Raw genomic sequence first — 22,954 nt, forward strand, 5'->3', positions numbered from 1 at the left:
TATGTGTATGTATATATGTGTATGTATATACGTGTATGTATATGTTTGTATATATATATATATGCACCTATATACACGCACATTCTGTACATGAATATAGGTGCGCGTTTTATTTGTAACTTATAATAAAATCGTCCTCTTTAATGTACAATATAACAGAATCGTTGGGCTGGATTTTAATGTTATATATACCATCTATATAAACAATAGTATTACTTGTACATGTTTTTATATCAATATAATTACAATTGTATATATGATCCGTTGAATCATATACAGTATTTTCTACAGGCTCTTTTACTATACATTTCATATATTTACTACTTGGGTGAAAACAAATAGAATTATTAATATATTCAGAGAATATATCGAAATTAATATTTTCTATATTTTTTTTCACAATATCATTTTGTATATTTATAAATTCTTCAATTATATTTTTCATTTTTTTTTTATCAATTTTATTTACATTATAGGCCCATGCAGTTGATCCTGTACCACTTGTTATTAATAAAGCAGTACTTTTTAATTTTTTAACAATTTTGTTATCAATATTTATATATGTACAAATATTATTTTTTATTGCTTCATATATATATACCTCATTAATACTTTTGTATGTTTCAACTTTATCCTGTTCAGATCTTTTAATAAAAACCGTAATATATTTCCTATATATCTTTTTATATGTATCTGTTTCAAAGAAATACCTTAACGTATTTTTTGCATATTCTTCAACACTAATAATAAAGTTTTCCGGTTTTTCAATAATATGATTGGAGGATTCACATATGAGCATACCATCTATGACGGTATTTCTTTTCTTTTCTTTTCCTTTTTTTCCCACATCTGTTTCTGCTTCGAAGTCCTCCTTGTCTTCTACGTCTTTTGCTTTTGGTTCTGTTTTTTCTACTTTTGCTTCTGTTTTATCTGCTTTTACTTCTTCCCCTCCTTCGTTTTCCGCCTCTTTTATAGCACCTTTTTTTTTATTATTTTCCAAACAGATATTCTTAAAATGAGTATTATCCTGTGTCCTCGTGCAGCTTTTTTCTAATGACTCATTAAAAGACAAACTATTATTTTGTAAGATGTTATTTATTGTGTTGGCATTTTCAAAATTAATCCGTTCTTTTTTGTTTTCTCCTATTTCGTTATATATTATTCCTCTTCTTTCTCTTTCTTTTAGTTTATTAATAAAATTAGAGACGTCTGTGAATAAAAAATTTCCTTTTTTTTTTTTTTTGCTGTACATTTTTTCAAATTCGTTATATGATTCATACGTAAAATTAATTTTCCTTTCTAGATCTAAATGAAAATAATCTAAGCACAATTTCCCTTCTGATCTTTTAGGATCACTGTTTATTCCAACGAGTTCAATTGGCTTGTTCTTTCTATTCTCGTTTTTGTCTATTATGTATTTATTCGCAATTATATGTGCTGATTCGAGGTAGGTTCCATCTCCGCCTTGAGGAAAAACAAAAATGGGTAATATCATGTGTTTATAAGCGCCGTTGTGCATGTTATATATGTATATAAGCAGCATCATATGTGTTATATATGTATATATGCATCTTTGTGTATTATGTAGGTGTACATATGCAACGTTGCGCATATCATATGTGTGTACAAGTAATATACATGCATACAGTCATCTTCATGTGCATTTATATTTTATTTTATATACATTTGTGGTCTCAAAGAAATATTAACGTCACAGTTCTACTTGAAGGAATATATATATATATGTGGATGGGTTACTTACCAACACTGAATATTGCATCTGGGGAAAAGACACTCGAGCTAGTTATGAATATATTTTCTATATTTCTTTTGTAAGCCTTTAATATAGACACATGGCACATATATTTTGTTCTTAATAAGTTAATAATATTGTTAACTATAAGTGTATGAGTAAAATGCGATATATAAACAGAGAAAAAATTTTTTAAAATATAATCATCTTTGAAACCTTGTTTTCTTAAATTATCATACTTAGTATATTTCTCAATTAATAATATTCTTTTATATTTTTTTTCACTACTCATACTTAATATATCATTTGAAATATACTCACTCGAATAATACGTGCACTTAAGATCATTTGTATTGTCATTATTTCTTTTTACTTTTTCATTATTATTTCTAGTTGGATCATTCATGTAATTATGTGAACTGCTGGAATACTCTGTTTTAAATAATCTCTGTTCATTAATATGTGGTATCATAGTTACTAATTTTTTTATTGTGCTATTTAATATAGAGACATTAATATTGCTTATGCGTATACTTATGTAACATGGCATAATTTATACATATTTTTTACCTTTTTCAAATGTAAACTGATTTTAAGAAAACATATTTTGCAAATTCACACGAAATTATAAATGAGCAAATATTACATAACAGAGCTTTTTATAAATATGCATAAGAGATGAACCTTACAAATAAATTTTAGTACTTGTCCTTAAAGGAAGTTTTGTCAAAATATGCTTTAAAAATTATGTACACGTGAATGTAAACTACTAAAGAGTTGTATTATTCGAATTTCTTCTTCCTCTTTTGATGCTTCCTCTGTTGATACTTCCTCTGTTGATACTTCCTCCGTTGATACTTCCTCCGTTGATACTTCCTCCGTTGATACTTCCTCCGTTGATACTTCCTCCGTTGATACTTCCTCCGTTGATACTTCCTCTTTTGCTTCTTCCTATTTTTCTATTCTTCCTTTCTTTCTTCTTTTTTATGAACGAAATTCCGGCACTTTTAATCCACTAATTGCTTTTTTTTATGACTTAATATTTTGCACTGTGCATTCTGCATTCTGCACTTCACATTTTATATATTTTGCTTTACTTTGTTTTTATATTACGTGCTTCAATCAATTTCGTGGGTATACCTATATATATATACATATATATATATATATATGTATTATATACATACATTTGCGCTCCTCTTATTACTCTTAGCTTTAATTAATTCTTTTCTACTTGCACATAGCATACTATCAAAACGAAAGCTCCGTGTGTATTCTTTTTACTTTTTTTTTTTTATGAACATATAATTTCTGCTTTAGTTTAAAATAGGTGAACGAATATATATATCTACATTCAAGCGCATAGAAATAAGAGCATATACAAATATATATATATATATATATATATATATACATGTAAAAGTATATACGTAAATACATACATACACACATGCACTTATATATATACATATATATATGTATATGTACGTGTTTACATTTACGAATAAGTAAAAATTTTTAAATTTAACGTATTCATTTTTAAATGAAAGAGATTGTCATGAAACACTGCAATTATATGCGCGGCTAAGCAGGGAATAAAATTTTTTTTTTTTTTTTTTTCTTATGAATAGAGAGTGAGCTGAGGATTCGAAGATATTCTCGTGCAGGAAACCACATTCTTTATATTATTATATACACTTAAATGTATATATATTTATATGTATACATGTACTTCCTTTTGCATGTATGTATGTACTTATGAATACACATACTTGCACTGTCGCATGGTTATATATTCACGTGTATCATTTTTTCATTTATAGTAGATTATTGCAGCGCTGATTAAAATAAACTCGTTTCTTTTTTAAACCCATTTGTATTTGTTCTTAAGAAGTTATACATTGAAAAGGGGGAAAATAATGCATGTACGGAATTGTTGAAGAATCTTTTTTTTTTTTTTTTTTTCCATTTTTATTTTAAGCTTGCATTAATTGTATAGTTACTAAATTTTCTAGCAATAAATGTGTACAATGACGTTTTAACCCTTAACTTTTAAACAAGGAGATTTTAGCTTTGCTTTTTAAATATAAAAAAATGAGAAATGTTAAATAGTGTTGTGGGTATGAAAGTATAGTCAGTGTATCCCGTTCTACCTATTTAAAGTGTGCATATATATATTTACAAACACTGAAGGCGTGAAATTATTTGCTTTCTTTTTTTAAGCTCTATTGGGAAAAATTGAAGCTTAATTGGTTCTTCTTTATGCATAAAACGTACACCTTAACTATTTTTTTTTTTTTTCGAAAAAGAGTAATTAAGAAAATACCAAAAAATGGGGAAAATATGGAAAAAAAATGAGAAAAATATAGGAAAAATTAAAAAAAATATGGAAAGAATAGGCTGAATGTAGCATCCCTTGTTATGGAAAAAATAATAAGCATAAATAGGTGAGAACAAACTGTACAAAGAAATTATTTTTTTCTCAATGCTGCTAATACGGATGAAGGTAAATTAACTTTAACAATTTTTTCCTCATGTTTAAAAATGCTTACTTGCATACCTGGTTCCAAGTATTCTTCAGCAACCCCAAAAATATTCATAGGTACTTCAATATCTTCATAATTCTCATCTAAACATACAACTACATTTTTCTGTTTATCTGTATATTGTATTTGTGCATTTGTTTTTTTTGGTTCAATCTTTTCTACCTTTGCTTGACAAGCAAATTTAACTGATGAACTCTTCAGGGTGCTCAAGTCTATGAAGGTGATCTGTGTATATGTAAAAAGTAAAACAAATGCGCAAAAACACATGTAGATAAGTGAGCTTACTGAAAAATGGAATCGCAACTACGTGTTTGTTTACGTTTGCATGTATGAATGTATGTATACAAGCACACAAGTGTATATTAAAATGCGCAGCTATCTCCACTTAAACAACATATTCACTTGTTCATACATCTGCTTTACCATATTTGTGGTGGCAAGTCTTCCCTGCTTAATTTGCCTCTGTTCAGTTACTTCACAATATTTGTCATTGTGTAAAAATATATTTCCACTTTTTAACTCATTTGCTAAAACAGATATATGTCTTTTTAACTTAACAAAATTAGTATTTCCAAATATAATTAGTGTATTCCTTAGGTAATTTTGCATGTGTCCCATAGTCATAATGCAATTCATTATACTTTTCATTTTGTTCAACTCTCAGTTCAGGTCATAGTTGATTTTTCTCAACTAGATTTCTATCTACTGCATTTACTGAAAGAGGGGCAAAAAAAAAAAAAAAAAAAAAAAAAAAACAATTAAATTTCGGCGTAAGATTGGTGGTAAAATATGCGGCAAAATATGTGACAAAATATGCGGCAAAATATGTGACAAAATATGCGGCAAAATATGCGGCAAAATATGCGGCAAAATATGCGGCAAAATATGCGACAAAATATGCGACAAAAAATATGCGGCAAAATATGCGACAAAATATGCGGCAAAAAATATGCGGCAAAATATGCGACAAAATATGCGGCAAAATTTTCTCATGAACGGTTCATAACAAGTTTGTAATCCTATTAACGGCTTTTATCTTTGTAGCTTTTTTGTTCTACTGATATTTCCTACATTTATTTTATTCAAAAAGAAGAAGGGGTATATGATAAACACATAACGATAACTTGAGTATACGACTTTCTTCGTTAAATGGTTTAAATCTTACTATTCAATTAATTTAGGGGAAAAAAAAAAAATATTCAAATTTTATTTTTAAGAAATTGTTTATTCAATTTATATATTTTAGTTTTGCTCTTAAAATAAATTGCACGTCACTCACGATTCGTTACCTATATATTCATTTTCTAAATATGAGCTACTTCATCCTGTATATATGTATATATATATATTTATTTATACGCACATACACAAAACATGTACACAAGCGTGTACATTTAAATGCGTATAATATATGCATATTATATAGATGTATGCACTCGAATACATGATGTTGTTGCTGCACTTTTCCCTTGCCCCTTTTTTTTTTTTTTTTTTTTTTTCTTTTTTGTCCCCCTTTTTACAACGTATGGCACTTTTTTTTCCATGTTTTGCATTAGCCCCAAATGGGATGAGATAAATTATCTATATTTGTAAAGTTTAAAAAGTTTTAAAGCACTATTTAGGTACCTATCTACGTATACATATACAAATATTATTATATGTGTAAGTATATATATATATATGTGTATCCACATGTACCTGTATACATGTATGCAATCGCTACGCACACAACATTCGCGCAAAATAAACTTGCTCACTTGGCAAAATCGTGTGCGCAAAAATTTTTCCACGTATGCATAAAAATGAAGTGCTTACATATAAGCAAAAAATGATAAGGCGCAAAAAGAAAAAAAAAAAAAAGAGTAAAAAATAGTGTAAACTAGTGTAAAGTAGCGTAAAGTAGCGTAATGTAGGGTAAACTAATGCTTATTGGTTTAAATGCATGCAAATGCGCATGAAGGGGTAAAGGTTTATATGAGCTGAGAATGACTAATTATATATAGAAGTTAAAAATACGTATATGTTCCAAAAGGAGTGTATAATCATAGTGACAAGAATATTATCGGTGTATATGTAAATGTACGACCAAAAAAAAGATAAAAAAAAAAGAGGTATTAAATTAAAGATATTCAAATGATGAACAGCAAAAAATAAAGACGAAAATGCAACAGCATAATGTATGTTCATAAATGAGTTCAAACTTTTTAATACAAAAAATCTATATATAAATTCTTCAAAAAATGGGGCACTAAAACAAGGACTGATTATGCATAAAATTGTAGAAATAATTTCTCTTTCATTAACAATATCATCAATGCTATTGTCCAAATAAACTTCTTCTTTATTAAAATATCTTATAATAAAATTATTAAAAATGTCAACAATATTAAATATGAAATGAGAGCACATATAGCCATAAATCACTTTAAAGCACCAACTATCTTCATACCGAAAATTTAAGTTACTATTATTATTTTTAAAATATGGGTATAACAATTTTTTAAAGGCAACTATGCTGCATGCTACCCATATGAAGTGTCCGCTCAGTATCTACGCAAAAGAAGCAAAAATAAAAAAAAAAAAAAAAAAAGCAAACGAGCATATATATATTATGGGTGTTATCACATATGTGCATATGGACATACATGCACATGTTCATATAAATACGTATGCTTGTATACTTGTGGCGTATGCACGGATAAATGCATATGCCTTAACCTGTAAGGATTTTATGATACTGTCAGACAGCGAAAGGTTAAAGATGTTTGTATAGCTTAAAATTTTTTCCGTGTATATCGAAACGTATCCTGAAATAAGAAGATGTGCGCGGGTATGTGTGGAAATGAGCATATAAATGTATGCACGTGGATGTATGCACTTGGATGTATGAACGTGGATGTATGAACGTGGATGTATGAACGTGGATGTATGAACGTGGATGTATGAACGTGGATGTATGAACGTGGATGTATGAACGTGGATATATGAACGTGGATGTATGAACGTGGATATATGAACGTGGATGTATGCCCGTAAATATGTGCGCATAACTCTTTGTACGTTAAGTCACACAAGCATATTCCCACACACTACAAGCAAGACGCCGGTAGCCCATTTTATCGTCTCACCTGACAATATGTATGAAGCAATCAAAAGAACAGCTATGGAAAGAATATTTTTCCTTTTGTTTTCCTGTAGGTCGAGAATAAATCTGTTGAACTTCAATTTTTGCTTAAAATTTTGCAAATTTTTGCTAAAATCTTTTAAAAAATAAATAGTTGACAAAAGAACAAGTGTATTATTCAAGTCCAGACTCATAAGAATATTAGAATGATTTGGTATCAACTGATATGGAAATAATATAAGGAAATGCTCAGATAAAAGATAAAAATGTAAAAAAAAAAAGGAGATAGAAATAATCAATTGCTTTTTCAGAGAGCTCATAAATAAATTTTCTTTAACATAATTTATGGCTTTTCCCATACACTCTAATGTTTTTACAAATATTGTATAATTTTTTTTATAAAAATTGGAAAAGTAATTTCCAAGTGTGTTTCTACATGTGTTTCTGTTGGTATTATTTAATGAATCTTCTTCGTCAAACATATAAACACTGAATCGCTTATAATTGTATACTTTCTTTTGTACTCTCACTATATTAACGTTAGCTCTACTTCTATTTGTTCTTCTTGCATACTTATTTACACCTATTTTGGTTTTCCACTTGCTGAAGCATTCTATTCGTAATTGTAACATTAACATTACGCTAATGCAAAAAAATTTAAGCACCATCTTTTGCTCCTTTTAGCATATTCCCCCTGTTGTCTCTGCGCTTATGGCGTTCTTTCGGGCGTTCATACATTCACATGTTTGTGCGTTCATTTGTTCGTTCATTTACTCGCTCTTTTGTTCGTTCATTCACTCGCTCTTTTGTTCGTTCATTTGTTCGTTCATTTGTTCGTTCATTCACTCGCTCTTTTGTTCGTACATTTTTTTTTTTTTTTTTAAAAAACATGAAAAAGAACTAATTATGTATCCTATGCATACGAGAGGCACACGTGATTAATTTTAAAAAAGAGCAAAAAAAAAAAAAAAAAAAATTAATAGTAGTCAGATGGCAATATATAAAAATCCCTTATCATAACGCAAAACAACTAAGTCGGAAATAATGACAAATAAGAGAGCAACTACGAGGAGGAGCAAATAATAAATCAAAAACGGTAAAGCGGCAATGAATATATATATATATATATATATATAAAAGCACATACTACTGTGTGAAGTACATTTTCCTTCTCGCCCTTCTAATTTTCTTAACAGATTTTGCATGAGTGTGTAGCGTTATATTTTGCCAAAATTTAAGGTGAAAAGGAGTGAAAAAAGGGAAAAAAAAAAAAAAAGAAAAAAAAAAAATATAAATTTTTTACCTTTTTTTCACCCGTAAGTTGAATATTGTACTCATGTTCTAGATTTTTATACACTACTTTTATCTTACATATTTATTATTTTTATTTGTTTGTATTATATATACATTCAATGTATATTATATTATATTTTTTTTTTTTTTTTTTTTTTTTTTGTTTCTACAGCTCTCACCAATTTTATGAACAAACGGATAATAAAAATGAGGAGGTGATGTCCCACAACAGGCAAAGCTTGCTATCATTTTGCTATCTTTATATATATACATATATACGCGCGAATATACCTATACATTGAGTATACACACATTTGAGTAAAACAGTTCATTTAGTTGTATATCGTGCTTGTTATTTTTCTTGCTTTTTTTTTTTCTTCATTTTTGTTTGGATGGATGAAAATATTGTCTTACGGGAAATAGAAAAAAGAGGTTATAATCACGTACAGTTTTTTAAGCACTATTTTGGTGCTTCCATAAATGAAAGGGAAGGAAATATCGGAGGAGATGAAGTGGGTGTAGTGGGTGAAATGGGGGCAGTGCCCGAAGTGGACGGACTGACCGACGTAACCGAAGAGGGCAAAGAGTTTACGGGTCTGAAATATGACGAAGGGGAAATACTGGAGAGAGTCCAAATATTGAAGAAACAAATTGAAGTTGAAAAAAATTACTTAAATAATAAAATTAACGAAGAAGCAGAAAATTATAAGGAAAAGGTCTATCATATGAAAAGCCATTTAGATGAAATCAATTTTGAATTATTTAATATTGATATTATTAATAGAATGAATCAAAAAAAGGCTAGTAACAAGAGAGGGAGTAATGACGGGAAAGAGAAAAAGCAAACCCATTTGCTGCAATGGGGAAGTGGGAAGATGGGAAATTTTACGGAGAACCAGGGCGCAGATGTACGCAGAAATATAAGAGACAATTTAGAGGGCAATCTAAGCAGTCGTTTAAGCGGTAACTTAGGCTGCATTTCATGCGGCAGTTCCGATCGAAGCGATGAAGTGGGTAACTATGAGGAGGAGGAGGAGGAGGAGGGTGACTGCTTTCTAATGGGAGAAAATAAGAGCAACTTAAAATTCGAAAATTTGCTGAAGAAAAGTATTGAGACTAAAACATTTCTAGAAGAGGTAAAAAAGGGACTACTATTTTTGAAGGCTCTTCCGGCACTAAAAAAAGACATGAGTGTATTATTTGTTACAGGAAAGAGCATAAAACAAGAAGTGGAAGATAAAATAAAAAACGTATTAACGTTATATAGTAACTTAAAATATATTAATGAGCATGATGAGATAGTATCCTATTTTAGAGAACACGCTTCGGTTGATATATCCGTTTATACTAAAAATTTTTTTGACAATTTTTTTACCCTATTAAATGATATTTTGTCTTCCTACATAATAGATAATACAAGCATTGATATGATGAATATATTGAAAATATATATAGATGTATATAAAACATTTTTGAAATTTACAAATGTACATAATACATATACGAATGAATATTTAATTAACCATATAGGGAAAAAGATAATCGAATTTTTGATATCTAATTTTACAAAAACATTTTTTAAGTTTGCTCAGACGGATAGCGACCATTTTATGTACAACAGCATTATTAATTATTATGAATACTTTACAGCCTTTATAGAGGAAAAAAAAGAACCAATGGAAAAAATAGTTCATCAAATAGTTCTCATAGTTGGTGATGAAAATGAAATGAGAAGAAACCACCACCATAACGATAGGACCTATTCATCTGAATGTATGCATTCTTCTACGAACAAAAATGAAGAGAACAAAGACAAAGCTGAAGTCCCAATAGTAGCTACAGATTTAACTATGATATTTGGCAAAGAGGAGTACAATGACAATATGCCTGATAGACATGTAAATGTTAATGAAAAGGATGAGAAACCAATATATGAAGAAAAAGAGGGTGAAATTAGTAGTAGGAAAAATAAGGAAGAGCATAAAAATGCATCATATGTAGAAAACTACCATGTACATTTATTTAAAGAAAGCATTAACGTTGTTTGTATTTTTATGCAAAATTGGAATTTTCTGAAGAGCCCAGAAATGTCTAATGAAAACGATAAAACGTTGACAAATAATATAAGGAAAAGTTTTTTATATAAAATTATGGATTCATTAAACTCAAGTATAACCATTTTATCTAATTGTTCTCTTTTTATATCTAAAAAGAATATATTTCAAAAAATATTAAAAGAGTCTACATTTATAAACAAAGAAATAGTAAATGAATACTTAATTAACATTACGGATGTGTCTCATTTCGATATGGTATGCTTTGACAATATTATTCTAAAGGTAAGCATATTCGATCGAAATAATTTAATAGAAAAAAGTAAATTGTTTCATTTTTTTACCGATTTAAAGAAAGATATTATAAATATTATACACAAAAAACGCCTTGAAATAAATAATAAGAATATATTTAATTCACACTTTTTTCGTTTCGTCATTTTTTTTTCATTCATTTATCATCACGATACACAATTTCTGCTGATTTTTATAAACATATACAATTTTTTATATGAAATTATTTATAACATAAAGGAAGAAATAAAAAGAAAAAAAGAAGAAAGTGAAATAAAAAAGATACATCAAGCTTATATTGATGAGTCTCTACAACTTAAACAAGAATTTACAACGTCTAATGAAGTAATCGATTATATTAAGACAATAATTTCGACATTCATTAGTGTTTTAAACTTATTTAATGATATCATAGAAGAGTACGAAAAATTTGGTGCCTTCATATTTGAAAGGACTTATTACCACCTTAAAAGTAACACTACTGCAAATATATTGTCTAAAATTTATCTACAAAGGGAGAAGGGGTACCCATCATCAATAGACGGGAATCTTGCCCACATACACACCTATTTTTACAGTGATGACCTTCACCGGAGAGTGGGGCGCGTTAGGAGTATCAGCAATATTAGCAGGGGTGGGAAAAGAGCCGCGAGTGGTGCAAATGGTGAAAATGATGGAACTGATGTACATAACGCCCAATGCGCACATGTTCCCAGTGATGAACGTAACTTAACAAATGGAATGAGTGCTTCGCTGGAAAACATGAAGGGTGAGCAAAATTGCGCTAGAAATTTCCTGACTTTGCAAGGTGAAATTCACAAAGGGGAATACGTAAATAGTGCAGACAACGTAGATGATGCAAAAAATAAGTCAAGTGACGAACTTGCATTTTCCTCTAGAACAGACGCACATGCAAGTGTAGGAAGTAAAAGAGATGCATCGGGTGTTCTCGTTCATTCAGAGGATATACAATTCGATGAATGCGGGAAACATGTCTTAAAATCATCATTAAGCAAATTAAATGAAATAAAAAATACAATATTGAAAAATGTAATTTATTTTTCCCTAATTCCGTTAAATGAGTACTTAAATAAATACGTATCCAAAATTACTTGTATCAAAATGAATCAACAGATAGATAACTTTGATCCTCATGAAAATATTTGTTTAATAATAGAAACAGTTTTTTCATATATTGAAATATTTTATGGAAATAAGGGAGGAGAACATATGTTACAACAGTTGTTCTTACATTTGTCTGAAAAATTTACTTTTCATATTAATAATATTAATAGTACAACCAATTTAAACAGAAACATCATTTTGCAAATTCAAGCGGATGTTAACTATTTTATCAATGTATGCAAAAGATTTAATATAAAAAATTATAAACAGTTTTTTTTGCTATATCATTCTATTTCCTTTAGCCTCAATTTCAAAAAGGAGAACAGTGAAAGTCTGGACATCCAATCCTCTTTTCAGTCTTATATAAATGACCATATTAAAAAAGAAGGACAACTAAACTTTAACATAACAGCTGATGATATTGTAAAAACAGCTCTTTATATCAGCAATTCTTTGATCATCTGATGAGGAACAGTTTATACACTATGTGATTATGTCGCCCTTCCTTTCTTAAGTATTCGGATTGGTATTAGTACCCACAGGTGAGTTTTTTTTTTTTTTTTTTTTTATATATTTTTTTAATTTTTATAGTTACTAAAGCGTAATGATGTTTTTCTTTTCCTTCTTTAAGCTCAGGTGTTTTCAACATTTTCCGGCGTGTGCTCATGTATGCATATAATCGTAAATGTATGCACGTATGTATGTATGTACGTATGCACGTATGTATGTATGTACGTATGCACGTATGTATGTATGTACGTATGCACGTATGTATGTATGTACGTATGTACGTATGTATGCACGTATGTATGTATGTACGTATGTATGCACGTATGTATGTATGTACGTATGTATGCACGTATGTATGTATGTGCATTTACGTACGATAATTTTTTTACCTTTTATTTGGTAACCTCGGCTCATTTTAAATGCTGAAATTCCTTCTTGCCGATAAAAAGAAGTATATCCATAAAACGTACTCATAAAATGTGCATTCAAAACACACGTATAAGATGTACGTTCAAAACACATGCATAAGATGTACGTTCAAATCTTACAAATAAGATATATGCTTCAAACGCTTTTATGGAAATATCCGTATTTTTAGTGCCTTTCATGTGAACATTCACTTGTTCCCCTCCCGAAAGAGGCAATGCGCGAAAATTTGTGCCATTTTAGAAAAATATGCGTGTTTTAGAAATTATAAAATTTAAAACTTAATGTTAATGTTAAAGTTTTTTTTTTCATTCGATTTTCACTCGGCTTCAATTTACCTGCGTCAAATGATTTTTTTCAATTCGGATATTCGCTTTGAGTTTGTTTCCTTTTTTTTTTTTTTTTCGCCCCTGTGACGAATACTGTTGAAAAAGTGCTAAGCAACTGTGCTCATAAGAACAACAGAAGATACCCATTTTTTTTAAAGTAATTATTTCAAGAAATGAGGGTGAAGACAAATTTTATTTTAATTTAGCATTCTTTCCATTTTATGTATATATAAAAAAAAATAATAAAAGAAAAGAAAAGAAAATAAGTACACCATTTTTCACGTGGTCAATAATTTCCACGCTCTAATAATTTTTGGCCATATTTTTTTAAGATGTAAAAATATGATATATTTGGAATTATTTTTTTGTATAGTTCTGCTTCTATTTAATAAGAATAAATATAATGTTAACAATTTAAACTTAAAAAAAAAAAAAACGCTCATCCGAATATAGTTGTACAGGTGAGCAAAAGGAATGGTATAAAAAAATATAGCTATGATAAATTAACTTTTCTCTTTTTTAAAAATTTCAAAAAATGGGATGAAAATAAAACAAAAAAGAAAGAACGAATATATTTTGAAAGAAATGGAATAAATGTGCCTCAAGATATAGCTATGTTTGGAAAAACAAATGTGTATTACATAAGAGAAAGTATTTATAATAAGGATCAAAACAATTTAGTACCAAATGAAATAGATGCGCAGTGCATAGAAGAACTTGATGATATGGAAGCAGTTAACGACCCCTTAACAAGGGGAAGTATTAGCACTTCCGGTGGTAGCAGTACAGGTGATGCTCAAAACACGTCCAGTTATGTGAAGGAGTATAGCGGTAGTGCCAGTAGTGGTAATAGTAGCAGTGATGGTACTAGTAATAGTAGCATTGATGAGAAGAGTGCTCGTAGCACAGGGCAGCGTGACTTGTCCCATAACAGCTCAGATCACAAGCAAGATAATAGGCAGAACAACATCTTTAGCTACTTGAATAAAGAAAGAGATTACATTACGCAAGTAGGTAATTCCCCCAAAGTAGATGTTTATGAAAGAAGATATAAAGCCGATGTAAAAACAATAAACAGAATTTTTGAAAATATAAATGAAGTAAATATACAATTATTAAAGGACATAAAAAGTATAGATGAAAAAGAAAAAATTATTAACAAGAAAGTAATAGAAAAAGTAAGGGAAGACATCAAAAAATATCAAGAAACAAATGAAATTATGGATATGAAAGGTAATATTATAAAACCATCTAGTGAGAATAAAAATAAAGGGAAAACTGAATCAAAAGATAAAGGTAATACATCCTATACGGATATGGATGAAGAGGAAAAAAACGAAGTTATTAAAAAATTATATATGATTGATAAAAAAACAGATAAATATTTAGAAGAAAATGTTTATTTTGTTTTACAAAGTTGGCTACCAGATATAAGAATTGATGATACTCTAATAATTATAGATAATATTGAAAAATTTTACAACGATTTTGATATATCAAAATATTATGAAAAATTTAAAGAAATAAAAAATAGAAATTTCTCCTATGATTTAAACTCATACGAAATTGAAAATGTTCCAAGAAATATAAACGATGATACAGAAATAGAATGTGAACATATTCGTTCCTATAATAATACATATAACAAACTAAACTATTACAATTTAAAAAAATATTCATATACCTATTCCACGAATGATAATATGGATACGACATTTAAGAAAAATGAACCGATGCCACCTATTGTTATTATTAACACGAAAAAAAATTATATGGTTCAAGAATGGGAATGCAAAAATTTCAAAAATAGACAAAAAAGAAATAAAGCACATGAATTTACAAGATTACAAAGAGCATTCAGGCCATTCTCTTATGTAGATTTAAGTGATATTAGTTGCATTTATAGAAACAATTTTCTTCAGTTAAAAATGAAATTATCGCACAGAAAATATGTAAATGATGTTTATCCCTATTTTGTTCCTATTAATAAAAATTCAAATGAACAATTATTTGATTTTAATGGGTATAAGAAAAATGGAGATTATGCTTGGTCCTTTTTTTGGCATAATTTTAAGTATGATCCAGATACTGATTACAGCTTTTTAAATAAAAATGTTAAATTGAATTTAACTGAAACCAAATTTGAAGACGTTAATAAAAAGAAATCGATAAAAATTATGAAAAAAATTTCAAAAGAAAGAAAGGGTAAATAAGCGTCATGTTGACACCTACGAGGTACTAATATATGTAGTTACCATTTGTAGAGCTAAAAACTGACCATATATGTGGTTCCGGTTACAGGTATTTAATACCCTCGTTTCGAAGGACACAAACAGAACACATAAATATGAAAAAAAAAAAAAAAAAAGAAGAGAAGAAAAATGAGAAAAAAGGAGAATAAATAAGAAGAAAAAGATGCAGAAAGCATTAAATGACAACCTTTTTATATTTTATTATGTGCCCTTTATAAATTTAATGCATGTTCTCAGGTAAATAATACAAGGTTTTTTTTTTTTTTTTTTTTTTAAATTTCCTTTTTTGCATAAGCATAAAAATATATCTAGCATACATTCAGCTTCTTATTTGTTATTTTCAAAATATATTATATAAAATTATGAAATAATATCAATGACAAAACTTCTGTTTTGCCTTTTAAGCATTTTCCTTTATTATTTTATTTTATTTTATTTTTTTTTGTGTGTATGCGTCAAAATGTTTTGGAAAATTCTAAAATTTTAATAATAAAAAGATCCGTTACAATATATTAATAAAATTGAACTTTTTTTTTTTTTTTTTTTTTTTTTTTTTGCAACAAAAATTATGTATTTCAATGAGAAAAAAAAAAAAAAAAATGAATTGTACATACACATGAACAACTTAATATATGTTGTTATCTTACACTGTTAATATTTAAGTTTTCCAATATTCTATTAATATTTTAATTTTGTTTAAAAATCGAGTAAAATAAGTAGAAACTAGGTTTTGAAGTGTTTAATTATTATCTTTCCCGTTGTTTTGTGGGTATTAAATTGTTTCGGTTATTATACCCAAATAAGGGCTTACAGTTATACGTACTTATATGTACAATATATATATATATATATGTGTAAATGTTGTTACGGCTTTAATATTATGTCATAAACATAGCAAAAAAAAAAAAAAAATGGAACATTTCCATTTTTTGCATTACAGTGTAAATTAATATACAATAAAAAAAAAAGTTTTACACTATTTGTTAATCCATTTCATGTGGAGAAAAGCCGTTTAAGAATAAATTAAACAGAGAAGAAAATAAAGGGGAAAAAAGAAAAAGGAAAAAAAAAAGTAAAACAACAAAATAACAAAACTTTAAATTAAAAAGTTAAAAAAGCAGCCTTAAAACAATAAAGGAAATTTTTTTCTCAAGTTTACAAAATGATGTTTTATAAAATTAAAAAGAATGTAAAATTATATGAAAAAAAAAAAAAAAAAAAAAAAAAAAAAAAAAAAAAAAAAAAAAAAAAAAAAAAAAAAAAAAAAAAAAAAACTAGCTCTACTTGAACAAAAAAAAAAAAAAATTAACCTAAAAAGTAACATGGTGCATGCACCACATTTGTCCTTTAAAAAAAATAATGGTGTAAGAGAAAAGAACAAATATATGTAATATATAAATATATATATATACACACGTACAAGTGTGCTTAAAAAAAAAAAATATATAAATACATATATGTATATATATATTTGGTTATTTACATCTACTGTTCATATTATTTTGTAAAAAGCAGGTAGTTTTTATATATAATTCATATATTTGTGTGTACATGTAAGGCTTATTTTTATTTTTTTTTCTTGGGAAAAACCTAATGTATATCTACACAATTGAACAAAAAGCACGTTGGCGAATTTTTAACAGTAGCAACACCATCAACATACAGCAAGAAAAAGAAATCAAATAAAATTATATTCATTTAACGAAGAACAAAATAAAAAAGTAAGAAAATAACAAAATGACAAAGTAACAAAACAACAAAATAACAAAACAAATATAACAAAATAAGTGAACTAGCGAACTAGCGAACTAGAGAAAAAGAAAAATACATTTTAAATTACTCCTGTCTCTTATTAAATCGCCTTTGAAAATTATAAAAACTATTCTGAAAATTTCATTATTCTGTTTGATTTTATTTTTAATTAAAGTTGTAGATCATTAGTCAACAGCTGTAATATACCTTTTGCCCATCTTTCTGAGCCTCATACAACCCTTGTAGAAGTATCGCTACATATATTATCTTTTTCTTTTTTTTGTCATTAAACATGCTTTTTGCGTCCTGTTATAAACACTTCTCCCAATACACACACAAAAAAATAATAATATATCAAAATAACTTAATGACGAAATAGCGAAATAACGAAATAGCAAAATAACGAAATAGCGAATTAACGAAATAGCGAAATAACGAAATAGCAAAATAACGAAATAACGAAATAACGAAATAGTGAAATAACGAATTAGCGAAATAACGAAATGACGAAATAGCGAAATAACTAAAAGACAAAATAAAATAATAAGATGAAACAAAATAAAGGAATAAAACGCGTTTCCCCAGTTTCACTGAATCATTTTTTTTTTTTTTTAGTTAAAAACATATTAATATTCATCATTATACAAATCCTAACGCATGTATTTTCACAATTCATCAAGTGCGACATATACATGTTACATGTATACATTTTTCTTTTCTAGAAATGGGATGCAAACAGTCGAAAGTAAGTGAACCAAAAATTCCTGATAAATGTGATATTGAAAAACAAAAATCAAATCAAGAGGGTACACATGTATTTAACAAGGGTAAAAGTATTATTTCTCATAAAGGTTAGCACGAATTATAGAAAATATATATATCTACCGTTATTATTTTAACAGCGTCGCATATATATATACATGTATTAATATATACATATATTAATATGTACACATATATATACCCACATATACATATGTTAATATTTACACATATATATACCCACATATACATATGTTAATATTTACACACATATATACCCATATATACATATGTCAATATTTACACATATATACATATATATATCACGCATATACATATATATATCACGCATATACATATATATATCACGCATATACATATATATATCACCCATATACATATATATATCACGCATATACATATATATATCACGCATATACATATATATATCACCCATATACATATATATATCACACATATACATATATATATCACACATATATACATATATGCGCATACACAAATGTACTTTTTTTTCAACTCCTTCCTTGCTCCACAGATAAGCGCAATAATCTAGAAGTTAAGCCCCCACCTGTCAAGGCAGTGCCAAAAGTGACTCCAAAGGCCTTTCCGAAAAGAGAGAATTAAATTTTAAGATATAAAAATTAGTAAATGTATTTTAAATTTTGTTTTGTTCATGATTTTTAGAATTATCATAAATTAAAAATGATTATTGCTGTAGCTTTACAAAAAAAAAAAAAAAAATAAAATAAAAAAAAAAAAAAACAATAGTATAAAAAGGATTAAGTTTTATATATGAAAACCATTAGTTGTAATTTTTGAAGTTTAAAATTAACAAAAAACTCGCTTTACTTAAAAATGTTCCTTAATAAATACACCACTCATTGTTAATTAATTTTATTAATTTTTACCTTTTTTTCTATTTAAAATTCGCTAACATATATATATGTATAAATGTACATAATTATTTGTTCTTATTTGTTCGTATATGCTCTTATTTGTTTTTTATTTGCATCTAATTTGTATCTCATTTGTGTCTTGTTTTTTTTTTTTTTTTTTTTTTCGAGCTACATCATTTTGCATGATAACAAAAACTAATTCATCACATATGAATAATTATATAAGCACATAAACATATGTACATAATATCTTCATTTTTCACATAATTAAAAATAAAACTTTTATACTAAAATTTTTTATGTGTATGGGCAAATACGGCAATAAACATTAAATTTTATGTATGAAAGATAACATTTTCCCAAAAATAAGAAAACAAAAAACTAAGAGAACACACATTTATATATGCACACAAATGTGCTTACAATATGTACGTACTCACATATTAACATTTATGTGTACAAAGTGAAAATAATGCAAATTGAAAAAACGTTCTTGTACGAATTAAAAGAAAGATTTTCCTTTTTCTTTTCTTTTCTTTTCTTTGTTTATTTATTTTTTTTTTTTTTTTTGTTCTTTCAATAAAATTTCACTAAATGAAGGTTTAAAATGCTAAATATTTTGTATACTACAAATAAATACGACTGCATAATAACAACTTCAAAAATTAAATTGAAAAAAAAAGTTTTAATTTTTTCTAATTCTTCCAGCGAATATTTCTTGTTTATATTATTCGTATTAAGAAAATCACAATTTTTTATGTAATGTTGAAATAAATCAAAGTTTGTAATATTACTCATATTATTTAATTCCCTTTTTTCTTTTTCCTCTAATTTATTTTTGTCATTAGACATTGTGTCTATATAACCATTCATATTTTTTTCTCTTTTTGCATGATCTATTATTTGTAAAAATTTATTTATATTTAGTTTTTCTAAATCGAAATGTAGTTTCTTCACAAAACCATTTCGACATAACAACCGAATTTTTTGTGATAAATTAAATAAAAAGGAACACAATTTTTCAACATTATAATTATGAATTACTTCTTGTGCTACATATTTAAAGCGAATAATATTTAGTATTAATTTTTTTAAATTATTTTCTATATTAATTTTTGTTTCCTTTTTAAATATAGAAGAGTAGTCGCACTTTTTTAATTTCCCTAAGGATAACGATATTTCGCTGTAAGTATTAATAATATGAATGTATTCTGAGTGGAAATCCTTCATTATGGTATTTACTAATTGCCTTTTGTTATTCTTAACACTAATATAAGAATAAATTATGGATGATACTAATAACTTTTCATAATCTTTGGATGTGTATATTTTCTTTAATTTCGCGTACTCATTTTTTCCCCGTACATTTGAATTAATAAGTTTATAATTTTTTTTATTTAATATATCTTTAACGAATATATTATCTGAAAGATCCTTTGTTTTAATTTTTTTGTTTTTCTCATTTAACACAAAACCATAATTAAGGCATACACATTCTGCATTTTTATTAAGAATATTTAAATAATTCGCTATTGAAAAGACTTGCATAAAATGTTTTTTTTGATTTTCATCAACTACATAAATAATTTTTTTTGCTTTTTCATATTTTATTCTGTAGTATATGGCAGCTATATCAATAGCTGCATAAGTATATGCTACATCATTTTGTAGAGTTAGTATGGTAAAATCTTTTTTTAAAGCATTAATTCCATTTTTTCTTATGCTCTCATATATTTCGCTCCTTACTTGGGTTATGTCATAGTGCTGCTCTGTGCTGCTCAAAATGTGTTCTCCCTTTCGCTTGCATACGCCACCACCACCGCTGTTAGTATCCATGTTAATACCCATGTTAATATCGCTGATAATATCGCCGTTAATACCACTGCTAATACCATCAATTCTTCCCTTTTTCTGAAATGCCCGTATTTCCCTTCCTTTTAAAAGAACACAAAGTTTTTCCCCGAACTTAAAAAGAATATTTGCATCTTTCATTTTTTGTAAAATTTGTGGCACATATTTCACGTAAAAATGCTCACCCTTGTCTGTTAACTTTTTGATCCTGAATTTTCTGAATATTTCATTGTTTTCCTGTGAACAAAAAGGGGAGAAACGAGCTCTTGTGCATGATTACATAAGTATACATATATATAAAGGCATGTACATACGAATGAATTCATGTATGTACGTATATATGTCAATATACGTGTATATCTGTGCGCGTGTTTATGCGCACTATTCTAAACGGCTACATAGACACAACAGCGCGCATTTAAAAGAAGAAAAGTAATACATACAGCTCATTTGATAACGACGAAAAAGATCGAACGTGTTACCTTCTTCGTGTTATTGCATATAATATTCCACAGGGTCAGAATCTTTTCATTTTTTTGATACATCATTGATAAGCTGAGCTTACTACATTTTTGAAATATATCTGAGGTGGAATAAAGATTTTTACCTATTTTATAGATGTATTCAATATTATGCAAATTTATATCAACATATTTTTCTACATCAAATTTTTGGTAATTCTCAAGAAATTGTTCTTCTTTTATATTGTTTAATAGGTGCATGTACCACTCAAGGTCTACCATAGCAGTCCGCTGTTTTAGGTCTCTTTCTTCTAAATCAAACGCAGACCTACATAGATGCCCACTTTTTCTATCATTTTGATTATTCCGATTATACTGATTATCACTACTGTTATTATTATCAAGCGTATTTTCATTATTTTCGTTATCGCCAATTTTTTTGTTTAATATGGGGGGAGACGATGCATTGCTGCGACTGGTGGTTCCCTTCTCCCATTTGTGAAACACACTTGTACGTTCATTTAAAGTCAGACTAGATGAAAGGAAATTATCTCTTTCATTTGAAAATAAAATCAAAAAAGTTATAACCACTGCTAGGTTCATATTCCAGTCTCCTATATGACTTCTATTCTTAACAGGAAAATTAAAAAAATGAAAAACATTACTTAACGCATATCCTAAGAATAACGATTTTAAATGACCCAAATGCATGTGCTTTGCCATATTGACACTGCAGAAATCTAGTAAAACAACACCTTTTTTTATCCCACCATTTGCTTGTTTATCTCGCTCTCCTCCGTCTTGTTCTGCTTTTTTCTCTTTTTCCGCTTTTTTCTCTTTTTCCCCCATATTGCCCACTTTGTCCATCTTCGTTATGTCATACAACTCGCAAAAGCGCACAAAGCTGTCAACTATATAATCATCCTTTATCTTTATATTTAAGATACCATTTGAGGAAAGGTGTAACGATTCTATTACCTTAGAACAGTTTTCCTTTATTTGTTCCATAACCCGACTTCTAAGATTATTTATATTTTTTTTTTTATAATTTTCTAAAAATACTATTATACTAGTTTGATATTCATAGTTATCATAAATTTTGTTATCTTCAATTAAACCGTATGAAGGTATGTTTAACGTATCATCTTGAGTGATCTTCTTCCCTACATTTTTTATTTCATTATTTAACAGTGTATGTATATCATCTTCCTCTATTATGTCATCATCTCCATTTGGTTTTACATCTATTTTTTCCTTTCTTTTTGATAAACCATTTTTAAAAAGTATGTTTATAAAATTAGCCTTTCTTTTGTTAGCTAAAACGAAAAAATTAAACTCCCCTTTACTACTACGAAAACTTCTGCACTCACACAGTTGCACATAAAAAGAGCCAAAGAGAATCATAAAATGGGCTTTAAACATTATCCATCATGAGCAGCATATACATGTATATAATTTTATATGAATTTTGTGGGTTTTTGTATGGGCGTATGAATGTATGT

General features: G+C 27.6%; 6 protein-coding genes across 6 annotated transcripts; 3 read left to right on the forward strand and 3 right to left on the reverse strand.

Moving 5' to 3' along the window:
• Positions 1–109: 109 nt before the first annotated feature.
• Positions 110–4,947, reverse strand: MKS88_001920 (uncharacterized protein; the record flags this gene model as incomplete). The annotated part of the gene is made up of 5 exons (XM_067214889.1): positions 110–1,464; positions 1,763–2,247; positions 2,524–2,732; positions 4,270–4,524; positions 4,723–4,947. The coding sequence occupies 5 exons, from the start codon at positions 4,945–4,947 to the stop codon at positions 110–112; spliced, it is 2,529 nt and encodes an 842-aa protein (XP_067074221.1).
• A 22-nt stretch (positions 4,948–4,969) lies between these two features.
• Positions 4,970–8,091, reverse strand: MKS88_001921 (protein AMR4; the record flags this gene model as incomplete). The annotated part of the gene is made up of 4 exons (XM_067214890.1): positions 4,970–5,013; positions 6,555–6,849; positions 7,018–7,106; positions 7,428–8,091. The coding sequence occupies 4 exons, from the start codon at positions 8,089–8,091 to the stop codon at positions 4,970–4,972; spliced, it is 1,092 nt and encodes a 363-aa protein (XP_067074222.1).
• Positions 8,092–9,108: 1,017 nt separating this feature from the next.
• On the forward strand, positions 9,109–12,654 carry MKS88_001922 (uncharacterized protein; the record flags this gene model as incomplete). Its single annotated transcript, XM_067214891.1, has 1 exon — positions 9,109–12,654. The coding sequence occupies one exon, from the start codon at positions 9,109–9,111 to the stop codon at positions 12,652–12,654; it is 3,546 nt and encodes a 1,181-aa protein (XP_067074223.1).
• A 1,414-nt stretch (positions 12,655–14,068) lies between these two features.
• Positions 14,069–15,667, forward strand: MKS88_001923 (uncharacterized protein; the record flags this gene model as incomplete). The annotated part of the gene is made up of 1 exon (XM_067214892.1): positions 14,069–15,667. One exon carries the CDS (start codon positions 14,069–14,071, stop codon positions 15,665–15,667), a length of 1,599 nt encoding a protein of 532 aa, XP_067074224.1.
• Positions 15,668–18,182: 2,515 nt separating this feature from the next.
• MKS88_001924 (uncharacterized protein) lies at positions 18,183–18,868 on the forward strand (the record flags this gene model as incomplete). The annotated part of the gene is made up of 2 exons (XM_067214893.1): positions 18,183–18,309; positions 18,780–18,868. 2 exons carry the CDS (start codon positions 18,183–18,185, stop codon positions 18,866–18,868), a joined length of 216 nt encoding a protein of 71 aa, XP_067074225.1.
• Positions 18,869–19,716: 848 nt separating this feature from the next.
• On the reverse strand, positions 19,717–22,856 carry MKS88_001925 (arginine--tRNA ligase; the record flags this gene model as incomplete). Its single annotated transcript, XM_067214894.1, has 2 exons — positions 19,717–21,228; positions 21,474–22,856. The coding sequence occupies 2 exons, from the start codon at positions 22,854–22,856 to the stop codon at positions 19,717–19,719; spliced, it is 2,895 nt and encodes a 964-aa protein (XP_067074226.1).
• Between the last annotated feature and the right edge of the window lie 98 nt (positions 22,857–22,954).

The sequence above is a fragment of the Plasmodium brasilianum genome, chromosome 7 (genome assembly GCF_023973825.1).
Source record: "Plasmodium brasilianum strain Bolivian I chromosome 7, whole genome shotgun sequence".
In the NCBI taxonomy this organism is placed as follows: domain Eukaryota; phylum Apicomplexa; class Aconoidasida; order Haemosporida; family Plasmodiidae; genus Plasmodium; species Plasmodium brasilianum.